Source organism: Protomyctophum bolini (assembly GCF_963924005.1).
Source record: "Protomyctophum bolini genome assembly, chromosome: 23".
Lineage (NCBI taxonomy): Eukaryota > Metazoa > Chordata > Actinopteri > Myctophiformes > Myctophidae > Protomyctophum > Protomyctophum bolini.
The window spans coordinates 20,758,690-20,776,860 of NC_137884.1; the positions used below are offsets into that span (position 1 = coordinate 20,758,690).

Sequence of the window (18,171 nt, forward strand, 5' to 3'; positions counted from 1 at the left end):
CAGTAGTAATATAATATAGTACCGTTTGAGTAACTGGTCATGTGTTATAGGGAGGGTTGACTCATATAAATGTACATTACTGTAGGTATTGTGAATAACTGTATATATTACAACAGTACAAGTGAGAAACGGCCCCGTGGCCGCCGGGGGCCAAACGCATCATCGGAGCAGGGCCCGTCGGCCACCCGTTCGCCGTGCACACACACCGCACACACACGCCGCACACACACCGCACACACGCCGCACACACACCGCACACACACGCTGCACACACACGCCGCACACACACGCTGCACACACACGCCGCACACACATGGCCTAATGTGCACTAAATCCAGTGTTAGTGTAAATATGTACCTGCGATTTTAAATGAATACTCTTCCACATCTCCCGACTAGCCACAGGAGTACTCAGAGTTGGCTGCCTGTGCACTTATAAGTATGCAAATGCGCAGGGGGGGGGGGGGGGGGAGAAAAATGACCTGTTCAATTACATTAACAGTGGAGCCCTGTGAAAGACGTTGGAACAAATTGATGGTCAGGATAATGGAAAATGGAGTCAGTCAAGGCCAGTGAGGCGGAGAAAGATAGAAAAGCAATCCCATCCTGGCCTGGTTTGCATTGGGTCAGTCCAGTGCATAAAGAAAGAGGAGGGGAAGGAATAAGGCCAGCGCGGGAATCCTCATATTCAGATGTAGCGGTTTCCTGGGCTAGAACAGACATTGTTACTATAGGGCCATGTCATGAAATATTAATATTTTACGGGATGATTAATTATTGTCACTCAAATAATGGCGATTAACGGGAAGCAGTGCTGATGCGTCTGACGTGGACGCGGCCATGCCCTAATTGGGGTGTGGTGGTCAGATGCACGCTGAGAGCCAAAGGGATGGAGGCGCTGTGGGCTTGTGGGGAACGTGTGGAATGTGTTTCAGCTTTTTCTAATTGGCTTGATTGGCTGTGAGCCTTAGAAAGCCTATTTTGTTCTACAGAGTGTTTAGATAGATTTACGTTTAATCACAGCAGCAGCAATTAGGAGTTCAGAGTCTTGCTCAAGGACACTTCCGACTAACTCTGGGGGAGCCCGGGATCAAACTGGGAGCCTCAGGGTTTGCCATATGGCCACTCTACCCCTGAGCCACTGCTGCCCCATGAAGGGCATTCTTCCAGCCGAGTGCGAGATCAACTAGTTTTACAGTTTTCTGATATGGTCTATGCTGTGAAATCTAATTACTGGACCCTCGTCTGGTTCTGACAGACAGGTACTGTGTGCAGGCTGGGTGGTGTGTGATAATCCGGTTGAAGTATTCCTTCGGTACGGCGACTGCGGCGGCGGGCCCGGGAGAACAATAACGCGACAAGAGACAGTATCACGCTAAAGGTTCTGCCACTGAGATGTCTCTTGTAGCCTATCTATAAAGTATGCTTCAGTTCAGGCAGTACACAATACATATTAAGTACACTGTATCTCAAGTTCAAGTACACAGACATGGTCAACTCCTGATTATAACATAACAGTCTAGACTAGAGTGAAAATAACCTTGTGGCATCACCAGGCGGGCATAAACAAGAACGGAAACCAAGAGCATCTGGTGTTCCTCCAAAATGTTTCCCCTCTGCCATCAAAATGAGTAATTTGATGAATCCGACTAGTTTCTTCAAGTACTTCTTGAGACTACTCGATTCGGCATCCGTGTGTGGGAACAAAGAGTTCTAACGTAGACCTGGCCTAGACCACTCTAGTCAGTTCGGAATGAAAAGCAGCTCCCAGCTTTAGTCTAAAGTTCTTAAACCCTGTCACACACGTTTCCTGAATGAGCCAGCGAGCCAGCTTGGTTCATTTATTTATTGCCCTGTGAGACTTGCAGGCCGATTGATAATATACACATTGAAAACTGGTGCCCTCGTCGTGTACCCCCACGGTTTAAAAAGCAGCTAATGAATCCTATTTAATCATATTTCTTGGCAGCTCATGACTTTCATGTGAGGCCGAGGGACTGTAGGACTCTCCACAGACTAAAGGAGAAAAAAAAAATCAACGCCTCCAGGCAGTTACGCTCCTTTGCTGTTAAAACATTAATATACATACCAGACTGACTAATCAAGATTGATGTCAAATACTGGTCTTGAGCAATATACAGAGGCAGAGAGCAGTCAAAAAAATCTAATAATCTTATAGAAATGGAGTCTGGGGAAAATACGCTTTTGTTGGCTACATAATACAGACTTCTAATAAGCATGCAACTCAGCAAAGCGTTCTACTGCAAACCCAGAGCAATAAAGTACCGCGGATTAGGCTACATTGATCCACTTGGAATTGCTGTCTCCATTCCTCTCTTGATTGGTTACTAGTGCTTGTGAGAAGAACCATCCAGTGAGAATTCTATTGGCATATTAGCCTTGGCAAGGGCACTGGGGTGTCACAGGTGATGTTAATCAGGGCATTAATCACTATGGAACCATGAGAGACTCAGAGATGTGCATTGGTTGCTTAGATAATAACAGCGACATGATCTTCCCCAAACATGTTTGTGTGTGTGTGTGTGTGTCTGTGTGTGTGTGTGTGCGTGCGTGCGCGTGAGTTGTGGGGGGCACCGGGGCCACGCATTAAAAGTAAATAAATTCACAAAACTAAGCGTCATTTATATAGTTGACCTATTTCTACCATAATTTTATAGTGCAACTTTCGTTCATTACATTTTATACCCCTCTATCACACGGAACTATGTTTTTTTTGTCCATATCACTTGACTACGCCCCTAAAAAAACGTCAGCATGTGATAGCGGGGTCAAAGTTGAACAAAAGTTGCGCTAATAATTTAGAAATGGGTCAACAATACAAAAGGCACTAGTTTTGTGGATTGATTTACTTTTAACACGTGGCCCCCTGTGCCTCCCCCACAAAATGACCGGAACTACTTAATATTCACCAAAACGAGAGCAGAACTCCCACCACGGGACTCAGGCACTCAATTAATACAGTTGCAACCACTATATTAATGGCAAGTATTTCGTACAACATAAAATTGTGAACTATCCCGGCTTTAAGTACAGTACTTAAATGAATAAGAAAATGTACTTTTTCCATCACTGACTTTAACACCCTGCTCAACCAACCAACCCAGCCAGGTGGACAAACTGTCCTTGCCTCTAGAGCTCCCTGAACAGCCTATACCTTGTTCGAAGCAGACCTCCCACCGATCTTCACAGAAAGCCCTGAATAACAATGAAGCCCCCCATGGACCTGATAACAGCCCAGCTGAAATCCTCAAGGAATTATAATGCTACCTTTGTACGAACTCGTACACCACACCTCCTCCACATTAAGAGGTGTGGGAGACAAGAGTATAGAACCGTGGACTGCTCAGCCACCAACAGACTCACAAAGAGGAGAAGATGGTCGGCCATCATTGGACACGAGTCACGACGGACAAGTCATTTTATGTTTGGTTTGCGCTCGGATGCTGCACTCTGGAAATAGCAGATCTACGAGCTCACAAAGCGTCGCATGCGTGACACGTTGTGAGCTTGTAGATCGGCTATTTTCAGTGTAGAACATAACATGTAGTGCATAATCAGGCAAGACTAAAACTAAATCAAAATGTACTGTCAAAAACTCAAAATCAACACTATGGGTGGACAACAGAACAAGTAACTACTGTACCACCCGTGGGATATTCTAAGGTGCATCGGGTGGATAAGAAAGACATTTGAACTTACACAAGGTAATTAGATTAAATCAAGTGCTTGATTTATTTGATCACTTCAGACTGTTCAGCTAATCTCCTAATATATAGGCTAACGTTTTCACTGAGAAATGACCCCTGGTCCAGAGAACAAAGCTCTTTGTGAGTGGCTGGTAATGTGTTGGTATTGTTCCAAAAAGCCAGGGCATCTGGCTAAGTGTTGCTTTTATGAACATTTCTACACTCATTAAATGGAGGTCACCAGAGGCCATCCAGCAGAGACCTCTTTTGCTTTACATGCTTATTAGTTCCATTTTCGTTATCCACATCGAGGACTTTGACAAGGTGTTGGAACCCACTTCAAAGATTCATTATGGGCCATTCTGCCTTTAGTTTGACACCCCTTTGTGCAGTGCACAGAAGCCACTAGGCCTGTCACAAATTGTTCCATTTTGGAAAATATCCCATTTTCATTTTTCAAAAATAGCACATCTTCAAGCTTATACAAGGAATGATTCTGCGAGGCCACTTCCGAACCCTCCTATAATAAACTGGGGTCCCACAGGGATCTGTACTTCACTATTATCACTAAAACCCTAAAGCACTGTCATCTCTCATGCCGATGACAACCAACCGTTTCGGGGTGCGCAAGCTTATCCGACACACCGACAGTACGACATGCGCACATCACCCGCTGCTCCCGACGTGTGTTGGTCCGACATGCGCTGCGTCTTGCTTGCGGTTAAAGATGGAGTGCCACAATTTTTGTACTTTTCCAGTTTTCCATGTGTCTATGAGGTGACAGTACTTCATTAGACACCCTGGAGTCGTTTTTATGTGCAATGGTGTATTAACTTTGTATTTTGGGTTTCTTCCTGGAGGCTCGAACCCTTGACAGTCAAACGGGCCAATGAAATAAACAGTAATATAGAGACATCACACTATCAGCCCCTCCCCTAACCCCTCCCCCTTTATCATACAACTACAGCTGTGGGTGCGCTTCAGTTCAGCCACCCATCACCACCCACCAGGCAAACTTAATGAAATGGTGGGCGTGTCCACATAAAAGCATGATTTTAACAAATACTGTACACTTTTTGGAAAATAATACCCGATGATCCTGTTTTAGGGTGGAAGAAAATCGTGGCACTCCATCTTTAAGGTTAGGTTAGGGTATAGGGTGGGCCCCCCTCTGCTCCTCCTCCTCAGGTGGAAGAACGACGCATCACTGCATGCCTGGCTGACATCTCACAGTGCAGTGGATGAGTTCTCACCACCTCAAGCTGAATTACCCAGACATTCAAAGCACACATTACAGCGGTCGCTCGATCCTGCATAGGTTTACACTCTATAACATTTGACAAATTCGAATGTTATAGCGTTTTGAGAGTGTAAAAATGAAACCAAATTGACCCACGCTCTCAAGAGTTAAATTGTTTTGATCAACAAAATCCATCCGTCCCCTATGGTACACCACATCAATACATCATGGAATCGTGGACTAAAAGCTTATCCAACGACAACAAAATATTCTTTATAGTCTTGGGCCCCCCGAGAGGCTAAATCTCATTAAACGGTTGTCCGTGGCTCAAATGCTGAATAAATAATGAACGGGTTGAAAACCACTGATATACCGTACATAGTTGAAGGCTGAATATCAATGACTCGTTTACAGTCTCAGTACAGCAATGTGGCGTGCTCTGATAACCACTGGAACGGCTAAATTAACCACGGCGAAACGCTGCATGCATGCATGGGCCACTGCTCATGTCATGCCCCATTTTCTGCATAGAGCCATCCCTTCATTAGACACCAAAGCAGTGATTATAGGACAATGTAATAGCAGGTGTCTGTACAGTAATGAGCAGTAATATGTGATAATCGCATAGCATTCCCAGCTCTCACTGAACAAGGCAGAGAGGTATATAATGAAATGCCTTCCTTGCATTTCATCTGCCTATATCTCCTCCTTGCAGTATAAACGTCTCAATCTCAAGCGGGACACATCAGTGACGGAGATATCGGGTTTCGATGTCGCACTGCATTATTGCCGTCACAATTTTGCCCCCCAAACGTGTAAATAATAAATCAATGTCAGTGCCTTGCTATACGCTGGTCAATGAAATGTCCTAATAGAAATGTCTCGGCAATACCCCAGAGCTTTGTACTCATCATAAAGAAAGAAAGACGTCAAATGAGCTCTGCCGTTTATGATCAGTGAGGTATTAGGCCTGTAGAACTGAGACAACGATAGAAATTAGATGTTAAAAGGAACCCTGGCTGATGGCAAATATGCCTTAAAACATTATACTTAACTAAAAATCTAAAATTAAAAACACTTTAAATATTTTATTTCTTTCATAAATAGAGGTTCTTTCACTCAATAGGAACTGCTCCTGTCGCAAGTTGATGATGTCCATACTGTATGTCCATGTGTGGTCCAGCCCTATGGAATATATGGAATGCACGTGCTAATAAAAGGTATTTAAAATGTCGCTTTGATGCTCATATTATCCTTATGAAGCATAAAGTTGTTTTTTATTAGCATATGCACTCCATACATTCCATAGGGCTAGACCACATGGACAGATGACATTATCAACTTGCGACAGGAGCTCCTATTGAGTGAAAAAATCTCTATTTATGAAAAATATACAATATTTAAGGTGTTTTTATTATTTTATTTTAGTTGTAGAGGGCAAGTATAATGTTTTAAGGCATATTTGTCTTATTAGCCAGGGATCCTTTTAAGGCCGACACCCAAACTATAGTGAAAATAGCAGATCTACACTTCCCCCCCCCTTTTTTTTAATTCATAAAAAAATGTTTAAAATGTTTTGAGATAATAATTAAAAACAAAAAATGTAGGAAACAAAAAATAATAAAGGGACCCATAAAAATGTATCTGTGACCCACAAATGGGTCCCGACCCACCGTTTGGGAAACAAAGCAGCTGGGGCGACCGCAGGGGCTCCAGCCATGCAGCCTCAACCGCCCCCAAAAGGACTGCCCAAATCACAAGTGCAACAATCATGACACGACTGCCTTGCGTCACCCAACGACAGTCTGCAGTCTGCACGGCAGAGAGATGCATGCAGGAGAGCCGTTGAGCATCCATCCCTGCATATATTCGGATAAAGCCTGATAATATGGTGCAGGCTGCAGAAAACGTGGTTCACTTTTTTGCCCATTTTGACCTGAGATCAGATTCTAAAAATGTCTTCTTCATCCTGACAGTTTTCTCAGAAAAAGCTATGTTTCTATGTCAGTCGTTCTTTGATTTTTCAAAAATAGCAGACCTACAAGCTCGTAGCGCGCCACTCGGTTTCAATTATGTTATGTTACACCAAAAGGCGTTCCCTCCCAAAATGGCTTAAATAGTGCTAACAATACACTCAAACACAAAACATTTCGATTGAAGAAGCTCATACGGCCAGTGTGGATTTCGTCAACCTTTTTTCACTGACAAAAACTAGATACAAACTAGATAAAACTGACACTACTACAAATAAGATAAAATATACTGACAATTTCATCAACAAATAAAACTAGACAAAAATGTTAGGGTGGGAAGTCGGGAGACTAGTGGTGAAGAGATCCAGGAGAACTTAAAGACATGCGTCACTAACCAATTTACATTGACACGTTGTGAGCTTGTAGACTGGCCATTTTAACTATTCAAAAATGTTTTGCAAAATAAAATAAAAAAAGGCAAATAAGTTTAGGGATTTGGGTTTAGCGGTGACGAAGATGGAGCCCCATGATATTTTATGCTCGGTTGGTTGCACTCTGAAAATAGCAGATCTACAAGCTCACAACGCGTCGCAGTGCGACGCATTGTGAGCTTGTAGATCTGCTATTATCAGCACGCAACCAATTGTAAAATCATGCATTACGACGCCATCAAGGTCCGCCAAAAATAAATACATTTTACTTGACAAAATCAACTAGATTTAGCTCAGTTCCGTGGAGCACTAACAATACACTCAAACTCCCACATGGTGTATAGTGGTAGCACGTCTATGAATCACTCGACTGGATAGCAGGAAATACAGGAAATGTGATCCCACCCTGGACCGACCAAACGCTCCGCCATGTGCAGAAGAACAGGCACGTACGCATCCCTAATGTATTTCCTTACAGGATAGGATCATGGATATGAGCAGAGGAAAGAGATCAGTGAGAGAACATATAGCTCTGTACTACTAGATCAGAGTTTTTTAGTAGATAGTTTTGTATTAAAGTGTCTTGAATCATAAGATGCCCAGTCCGCACAAGCTTACAAGACAGTTATGGATACATCGTTCTCCAGGGTAACGTTAACTGCCATCATGAAATTTCCTAAAACTAAAATGTCCTTAGTGGGACTCTAATGGGACTCTGAACCCTACCACACCAGATCAAGTCATATTTCCCCAAATTCAAGGTACCAGAAGTTAACTCTGAACTTGCTTTTGGCTTCTGTGGCCCTGATACAATGACCTGCAAACTACATTAAAATTGACCACATTGGTACGCCTGAGTCGTTTTAAAACCTTGGTGAACATACAGATCCAAATGACCCCCCCTCCGGCGCCTATGACTCCCAGGTCACAATCACAAAGAACACACAATCGCTGCTCCTCCTCAGGAATGCCAGTATATCTGCCTAAGCCACCTCAACTACTAGGCCTACTACTAGTACACATCATTTTAATGACATATTTAGCCTATATTATAGGCTAAATAATTAATATGTCATTGAAATGTACCGAGGTTTTCTCACCCTTATTTAACCAGGATCTTCCCGAGGGAGACCTGGCCAAGACAGACAGGAGCATAATTAGAAACAGTTACAAAGAGAAAACCGAATTTAAATACCGGTAAACCACATTTCAAAAGACATTATGGCCATTTCATAACCAGATAAAAGAAAACCATTGGCATAAAAAGGCTTCTCCCTCCAATACTTTCATTTTGGACTTAAAAGCATTTAGCTAAATGAATTACTTCTTGCTTCAGTCAGCATAGATCGACGGGCCCAATCAGACGAGATTAAGTCCAATCAATTCGGAACAAAGTAGGCTATTAAAAGTCATTTAGACCTGATGCAACATTTGTACGTTTAAGCAGCATGCGCTATACTCATGATAGGCCAATCAGAGGCAGGCGAGGCGTTACCATGTCTATGCTCGGACGTAGAAAGAAATCACACGTTGTATACAGTACAACCAAAATACTACGGTGTCCTCAGAGGGCCTATATACAGTAGCTGGCCTTCACACTGACACTGTACTGGAGACTTCTAAGTACTTTGTATTTCCAATTTCCAATACTTGAATACTCACTCCACTACATCTCAGATCCAAATATTGTACTGTTACTCCACTACATTTATTTGACAGCTTTAGTTAGTAGGTACTTTGTAAATTCTGATTATTATTACAAAACATACATTAACCATTTCAGCCCCATACACATTTCAGCCACAATGCGCCGATTGTACATCTGCTATTTTCAAAACATCGTTATACATTTGAAAACTTAAAATGAGACGTTCTGCAGAATGACTAAGTACATTTAGAATTTAGAATTCCGGACCGTCACTTGTACTAGTATTTCTACATTACAGTCTGTTGTTCATTTAGGCATGTCATTATAGGATAGGCGAACATTTAATTGAATTTCTACAGATCTACATGCTCACAAAGTGTCACGATGAGACACATTATTGTGATCTTGTACATTGGATCATTGCGCTTCTTTTGCAGACACTGTCCTACGAAGAACTTAAAGCAGTAAATTATGAAAAACACAAATTAACAAAACATGAACTATGGTCTACTCTATGGAGATACAAGGTTTCTTCCTGACAGTCAGCAACGATATGTGCACTATATAAAGAGCTTTGCCTCTACGGGACTCAAGGGGTCCAGATGTGTGCAACATCTGCATGAGTGACCCATCCCCCAGTGCCAGTGGCAAATAATAATTCCTATCTCTCTATAGCGTTACACTCAGCATGCATGTTGACAACAGAAGGCTGGGGCTTGCCAAATTTAGCATATCTGTGAAGCAGTCTATGTGCAATTAGGTCATTTTCACAGTGTAGGTTGACAGACATATTTTTCAGAGAATGTGAGTGGGACTTGATTCTCATGTGTCTATGAGTATGTTTAGACTGGTAGCCTGAATCCGATTTTTTGGCCTAGTTAGATTGGAACATTGGACTGTTTTTTTACGGTAAGAACAGCAAAAAAAGAAAAACACGTGGATTTGGATTGGAAAAAGATTTTTGCAGATCACATAATATGACATGGTTTGAAATGCAATTCAGAAAGTTTTTTTTTTCAAAGATGTCTCAGTCTGGACACTGAAGTCTGAAATATACTTTGTCGTACAATGGTGTCGTTTGCTGAAAATATATTATCTGGAATCAATGCAGATACTCTTAAGTCGACAATGTCTGAATACACAGACATCGGAATAAGAAGTTTGGACAGATAATGCTTTTAAATGTTTTATCCCACAATTTTGTAACCCATTTTTTCACCAAGTGCCAATTATCTAATGTAATCCTGGGTGCTACACTTCCTCTGCCAACCTGGGGGGGGGGGGGGGGGGCAGCGGACTGACCTCATGCTTCCTTCTATGCATGAGGAGTCCAAGCTGCTTCTTTTCACCTGACAGGGGAGAGTTTCCCCGGCCGGACGTAGCGCGTGGAAGGAACACGTTATTCCGACCAGTTCCTTTCCCCTCCAGAGACCAGGATTACTGCCTGTTTTTTGTGAGGGTACCTACCCTAGGGGACACGGGGAGAACATGCTCCACACAGAAGGGCCCTTTCACCAACCCCGCCTCGGGTATGGGCACTGATGACGCGGAGGAGGGAACACGCACAGCCCCCAGTGCCCACAGCGGGACGCTACCGACTGTGCTACCGACTGTGCCACCGTGCCCCTCAGATAATGCTTTTAATATTCAACACCCGGCCTATAGGCTACTACATAAAAATGCAAGTCACCTACTGTATGATAAACTAAAAGCACGGAACAGAGTTCATATGTACATAGCTGGGAGGGGAAGCAGTTCTGCTGGCAATACATTCAAGACTAATGAACCACAACAACTCTCCCACTGGGAGATTAGCAGCCTTGTTCTTTGAATTGAAACTGAATAGCACAAGCATAAGAAAGGGGTGGAAACCAAACAAAGATGCAACTACCCACATTGTTGTGCTGCAATGTGAGGTTGTACATATTGAAATCTGGCATGTTGATTTCACTGTGAAAATGGACCCATTGTTACACTCTGGATGCTGCAGTTGCCATTTTCATCAAAAACGAAGCCGGTGTGGTGCCAAAGGTAAAACGCTCTGTCACGGGACTCACGGGTCACGGCCATATTTGTCTCAGGAAGCTTCCCATGTATTTCTGTTTCCCTCTCTCCTTTGTAGCCTACCCTGTTTGTCTCTCTCGTGTGTGCGCGTGTGTGCATGTGTGCGTGTTCCTTGTCCCGCCAGGCTGCCCTGCCCCCTGCTATTCATTTCAGTGGAAGTTGCTCAGTGGCGTTTTGAAGCACCCGGAAGAGAGGTCTACTTCCGCATTTATTTAGCTTAAATGCTCAATGTTAAAGCCCTGGGTTTCCTCGTCATAAGTCAACGGGTCCGTCTGCAGTCCCAGCACTGACCAGTAGGGCAAAGCGCTTCAACATTGGAGGAGAGCCTCCCCCTGGGGGCTTGGCTCGTTCGCTCACCTGGATGGCCGGATCCTGCACACATGCCTTTAATCATCTCATCTCCTCTGCTAAACCCCAACTCAGCGTGTCTCGTTGTTGTTTCAGCTCCAGTGGTAGAGGGACGCCCTTCTCGGACCTCCAGAGTTTAGTGATTAGTTCTTACTGTTGGGTTCTTCTAACGTTTGTATCGTCTTCCTTGAGCTCATCTGCCTGCCTGTCTTCTTGTTTGCCTCCTACGTGGCCTATTTTCCTGTGTTCCTGCTTGCCTGCCAGTCCAGCCTGCCCACATCATATTCTGTCAATTCTGTGTCATGGAAAAGTCTTCCATTTGATATTTGTAACATCAAAGGAAAGACATTTTTTTTGTTCGTTCGTTTATTGCGACCGTATAGATCTCAGATTACTATAAAAACCTGCAAAACCTGTCCGTCCTATGGTCACGCCACCGTATATGGCTGTCAGACCGTTACACCTCGTGACATGTCACGCCATCATATATGGTCGACACTTCATATATGGCCGTCTCCATATAGGAAGATCGGGGTGCATACTTAAGTTTAGACTAGTCATTGGTTAGACATGGGTTAAGGTTAGGTTTAGGTGTGCTGCCCCGTGGGAGGTTAGGTTTAGGGTGAGGGTTTTAGATAGGTTGTAGTTGTAGGACTAATGACTGCATGGTCTAAACCAAAAACTGTCTAAACTAAGTACTGCACCCACTAAGATCACCACACTGACCTCAAAACCTAGATCTGCATCAAACCCTTAGATCTCCATATATGGAGCTGACCTGTTCTAACATTCCATATGTTGATCCTTCCCATGCAATTCCACCCACCCATCCTCTTCGATATCTCTAGACGGGCCCGCCCCAAAGTTATCAGTGCAGCCACGCCTGGCAGCCGGCGAAAACTAGAGTTCTATATTTTTGTTAATGTATATTGTTATGATCCCCGTCACCCCAGGAAGACTAGCTGTCTTTATACGTGTTATATTGTGACTCTTGGACCCCATCACAGGAAGACTAGCTGTCGTTTAGGTGTCAGAGCTGGGTATCTGTTTTTTTTTTTAATTTTTATCCCATGATTTTGTAACCCAGTTTTCTTTTCACCCAGTGCCAATTGTCTAATGTAATCCTGGGCGCTACACTTCCTCTGCCAACCTGGGGGGGCAGCGGACTGACCTCATGCCTCCTTCTATGCATGAGGAGTCCAAGCTGCTTCTTTTCACCTGACAGAGGGGAATTTCCCCGGCCGGACGTAGCGCGTGGAAGGGACACGTTATTCCGGCCAGTTCCTTTCCCCTCCATCAGGCGCCACGGCTGGCCAGGGGGAGGTAGTTTTAGAGACCAGGATTACGGCATGTTTTTGTGAGGGTATCTACCCTAGGGGACACGGGGAGAACATGCAAACTCCACACAGAAAGGCCCTTTCGCCAACCCCCGCCTCGGGTATGGGCAATGATGACGCGGAGGAGGGAACACGCCGCCAGTGCCCACAGCGTCCCCAGCGGGAATCGAACCCAGGACCTTCTAGCTGTGAGGCGACAGCACTACCAACTGTGCCACCGTGCCCCCTGGGTATCTGTTTTAATAAACAAATAAAGATGTATAAAGAGCAACACTAATTATATCATGCAACACACTAAAGTACACAGCCCTGCTTGGTGGGCGCACGTACATGCTTGCTAACCAAGCTTCGAGTGATAAATTAAATTATACCTTCTTCAAAATGCTGCACACTCAGCATTAGCTTTCAAACGGCAGCTCAGACGGCAGGATTTAATAACGCGGCCATCACTCTGGGCTCCTAAATTGAGAGAGGATGGCATAAAACATGTTGCAGAACCAATGATACGATGCTCATGCTGTGAATAACAAGGGTCATCCTCATCATTCACTGATTAAAGAATAGGCACAGAGCCAAACTGTCGCAGTGATAACTACTGAGGGCTTTGAAGCTTTATGAATGCTCTTTTAAAACATGACTGTTTCTTCACGCCGTAGCTAGGTGCTTTCGCTGGGCAACGCTCAGTCCATTTATTAGTCCATTTATAACAGAGAGCAGACCTGAAATGCATTACCATTACCAATATTAGATATTATGTGCTTTTGGCAACAACAAAAAACACTGATGTAAAATAAGCACATCCAAACCACTATCTTAAATTATGTTAATAATTAAAGTAAGACCAGGTCAGAGTCAAGAGAAATGCATCATGAGCTCTAGTAGTCAACCAAGTTAGCCTTGAAAATAACTTTCTTAGGCGATATACCACGCACGGGTTTGTGTATTTTTTTTATTTGTATCCCCATAGGGAATCTTAGATCGCCTCATATAAGAACTGTGCTTGAAAAATAAACAAATCAACCCGGCGGTTTCACTCATATGAAGAATCAGCCGACTGCGAGAAAATGCTAATGTTACTGCTGCCGAAATAGTAACATTTTCGCTAGAAACAGACTGTATCAAATATAAGTGACTGACTGTTGTAAACGATACAGAGACACGTCTCCGACAATATCGCAGAGACGGTTTGTTTATTTTTGGACCACAATTCTTATACGAGACGATTTTAAGATGACCGAATGTTATTCTTCATAGAGAAATTACTTGATACAGCTATAATAGTGGAAGCACTGACGATTAAATATCTGCCTTCATGAGGCAGTATTCTGAGACGGAAGTTTAGTATCTGGATATCGGACACAGTATAAAATTGTCCAGAGGAGGCCCTGCCATCTGCCACTGACCTGGGTATGCTTGGCACATTTGGCAGTTGTCCCCCCCCCCCACACACACACACTGAGCGGCAAGTGGACTAGAATAGTGACAAGTGGAATAGAATATAACAGTATAACTTTGCCAGTCAAGTAGTTCATTCCACAGAATATCAAGTCCTGTCCTTATGCCAAGCGAATAATTAGCACTAATTTGACCTACTACTGTGACTTCCCCCTCAGTGGAAGGCAAATAAATCACTTGTCACTGGCTAATGGCTCCTGGATGAGACTGTATATTTAACATTCCCTTCCGTTACCATAGGCGGAACGTGAGGCCAGTGAAATGCGTGATAAGCAAAGAAGAAGTCACATCCGCCCAACCCGGAAGTGATTACCCTCCATAGCTGTAGTCTAGACTCTCTCCAAGTTGTGGGCTAACGCCCAGACGATGTTTATCCTGTTTAATGTTTTATTAGGCTTTAAATATGGTACTTTATCACATTCTGAACACAGAAAACATGAATAACCGCGCACACGTGTGCGTGTGCACCAACAATTGGGATGTAGGCGGTTTCTATATCATGAGTAAAAAAAATATATTTTTAAAACTGGATTAATACTCTTTAATCAAATCTCGTAATCTCGTTTTGCCATATGTGGATCAAATAGCTATCAACGAGATATCTCGAGATTGGCATGGAAAAGGTTAAGGCAGACACCTGCAGCTACAGCAAGACTCACAAATGACCTTGTGCACCTTTGCTTTCTAGTGTAACCAATGCTCGAGGACAGACTATTTTATTCCATACCACTCTCTCTACTACATAATATCCCTGGTGTCGTGGAAAGGAAGTGAAAAACAAAACAAACTAGAAAAAGTGCCCTTCTGGGCACAGGTCTCCACCAGGACGATAGGAGTGTATGTGATGTTTGGCAAAATGTTTTGGCAAAATTATTTTGGGGAACATTTTACTTGCTGGCTGTCTGAATACCAAATTATTTTGACATATTGCTTATAGCTTTAAATTAATGTACAAGAAGTCTACACAATTAGAGAATGTAGAAGAATTGTTATTTTGATCAATGTTTGCCCGTTACCTCTCCTATGGTAGAAACATCAATACAACATGGAATTGTGGACAAAATCTTATCAAACAACAAATAAAAATCAGATTTTGGGTCTGAGAGGCCTGTTTCTATCCGTTTTCTTTCCCTTCTGCTCTCACTGTCCCTCTATCCTCTCTCTTCTCACGGAATACTAGCCTTCGTAAAACATAATAGAGCGTGCATGAAAGAAATGAAAAAATAACTAATTTACACCTGTACACATGCTGTGAGGTGACAATGCAGATGATTCTGAGGCTCTAATTATGGTGTGACTTTCCTGTGGATCTCTGACGACATGTTGATGATGACATCATATTGATGACATCAATCTGGCCAAATACAAGTACAACACAGGCACACACACACACACACACACACCCACACACACACACACACACACACACACACACACACACACACACACACACAATGAAGATGACCCACTTGACTAGACAACTTTCCCAAGAGCCAAGCCGTAACAACCTTGCTCTTCGTGGGGCACCGTCGCAACAATTTGAACAACAATTTCCTCTGACAATAGTAGGGAACAGTAAGAACTTCAGTAAGGATACCACTGTATCTCTACACAAGCAATGAGAGAGAGAGAGAGTGTGTGTGTGTGTGTGTGTGTGTGTGTGTGTGTGTGTGACAAACTCTTAACAGACTACACTGCCATTTCATTACCAACTAGCTTTTCCCTGAAAGTGACAACAGCTGAGAAAAGACCACAGCCTGTTAACTCTTGCTGTCAAATGAAGGAAGGCTCCAGTGTAAAACTGTCATTAGTCCTTATGTCATTAGAGCCGTCAAACACAGTAAACTCATTATGTCTTTTGTCGAGTCAGGCTTGTTTGTCCCCTCTGCAATATAGTCTATAAGGATGACTGAAATACTGAATGCTGGCATTTAACTAAGAAGTCTGGCTTTGCCGCTTATTTCCATGGTGATATAATGGCCTCGTTGAGTCGTTATCAAGGAGATCTCTTTGCCATGCTATAATTATGTAATCCATCATGATGCTCGCTTGATGGGATAGGACTATAGGAGTGGGATGTCCACTTCATTTGCTCATACTGTGTAGCTGATAAATTCAGAGAGCAAAATATGGTTATTTGTTGCCAGTTGTTTTGGGTGATTCTGTATGCGAGAGAGATGGATTTCTGCATAATGATTCATTCACCCACAAGGTGATTATTTACACTCACCTCTCTTGCTCTTGGCTGTGATAAGGAACCCTGTACAGAATATGCCAGCTGTGCTTGGCACATATAGGAAATGCGTTCTTAGGTTTCCCTTTCTCTATTTTTAACAGCATCCATTTCCTATGTAATACTACTGCAATATTGCATTTCACCACCACCACATTTGCCTTTGAGTGCAAATATAATCCTGTTTTTTTCCACAAGTAAGCTAAGTAAGCTATGAATGTAAGAAGAAACTAAAGATGGTGTTAACTGTTAAGTTATGTGGAAATATCAGTCGCTGGGAGGATGCACTGATTTAAATCAAATGACCTTGCCTAATTAAGTAAACAAATTGGGCTACATACTCAACACTTGTCTGCCATTATCTTAAATACAGAAAACATGACCTATATGTACAAATTACAATGTCCTTTGTTCTATTGTCAACAGGTAGGAGATTAGAAAAGAACCATGCCTATACCGTTATGCTTTAACATAGGCTATTATGTTACAGGTAGGCTACACACCTGTCTACTTTCAATCCAAAAGTTGCCCTAGTGAAGTACCATATCGCGAAGAGTGCTTAATATTATATAGTCGACTTTTTCATTTAAGAGGGGGAAAAAACAATAACCGAAAAACTGTCCAAACGATCACACAATATGATATCAATAACTGCTGTGATGGGAATGAAATTCGGGAATACATGTATGATGTACCGTTAATTCAATGTGCGCTTCATTCTAAGACGCGCACCGAACGCCTATCAATTTCATTGAGTAGCCCATAAGCCATTTATAGCCCACAAACCACAAATCATACTGTCCAGACACGCGCAGCTAGACTCGTACGCAAATCTAATAAAAACACATGTATACGTTGAACTAGCTTGTCAACAGTTTCCAAAACATCAAGCCTTTTTAAGGGGGGGGGGTGGGGGAAACGAACGATTCATGCGCGCCTTACCTCGATCCAGAGTAAGCGGTTGGGACACTACTGTCGCCATGACTGCTGTATGGACACCCGACGACTACAGTAGCTGCAGCATCAGACAGAAAAGACGCTCAGGCAGAGAGAGGGGGGGGAGGGGGAGAGAGAGAGAGCGAGAGAGCGAGAGAGAGAGAGAGAGCGAGAGAGCGAGAGAGAGAGAGAGAGAGAGAGAGACAGTCAGACAGACAGAGAGAGAGAAAGAGAGACAGAGAGAGAGAGAGAGAGAGAGAGAGAGACAAGAGAGAGAGAGAGAGAGAGAGTCAGTGGGAGGGGCTGCAATGGAAGAAGGATTAGCCCAGCCCACCAGCACCAGCTCTATCCATCCACCACCATCCACCTCACAGGCTGACATAGCATCCATCCATGACCATCCATGATACATCCAGGGGTTTGGCAAACTAAAACGATACAATATACTGCTGCGTGTAAAGGAAAAGGTACATGATCCATCCATTCAAGAGATCATCCCATGACGACCCCACTTCCCATCGAGTTTCCCCCTGAGTCATTGAGCCTTGTTGCATTTTATTTCTATTGCTGTGTGCAGGCAGCGTACTGTATGCAGTGCAGGGGGGATTGAATGATTGCAGTGAACTTAAGCTGAAGGGTTTATGGATTAATCCCCCAGAAGGAGTTGGACATGATGCCTCTGCCTCGACTGGGGTACAGGCGTTTAGTAGATAAGTGTAAATCGTAAACACGCTGTAATGTGCGGTAGACCATAATTTATCAGTAGAATGAAAAACCAATGCCTAAAGTGAATGAAATTA

The 18,171-nt window shown here is 43.3% G+C and overlaps 1 protein-coding gene across 1 annotated transcript in view; it reads right to left on the minus strand.

The window, feature by feature from the left end:
• The window catches only part of lin7a (lin-7 homolog A (C. elegans)), a 42,790-nt gene extending 25,326 nt beyond the window's left edge, over nt 1-17,464 (minus strand). Inside the window, exon 1 of the mRNA XM_080757946.1 lies at nt 17,378-17,464. Within this exon, the coding sequence (XP_080614072.1) occupies nt 17,378-17,417 (40 nt within the window). The 5' untranslated portion in view covers nt 17,418-17,464. The remainder of the gene's footprint in view (nt 1-17,377) is intronic.
• Nucleotides 17,465-18,171: the final 707 nt, after the last annotated feature.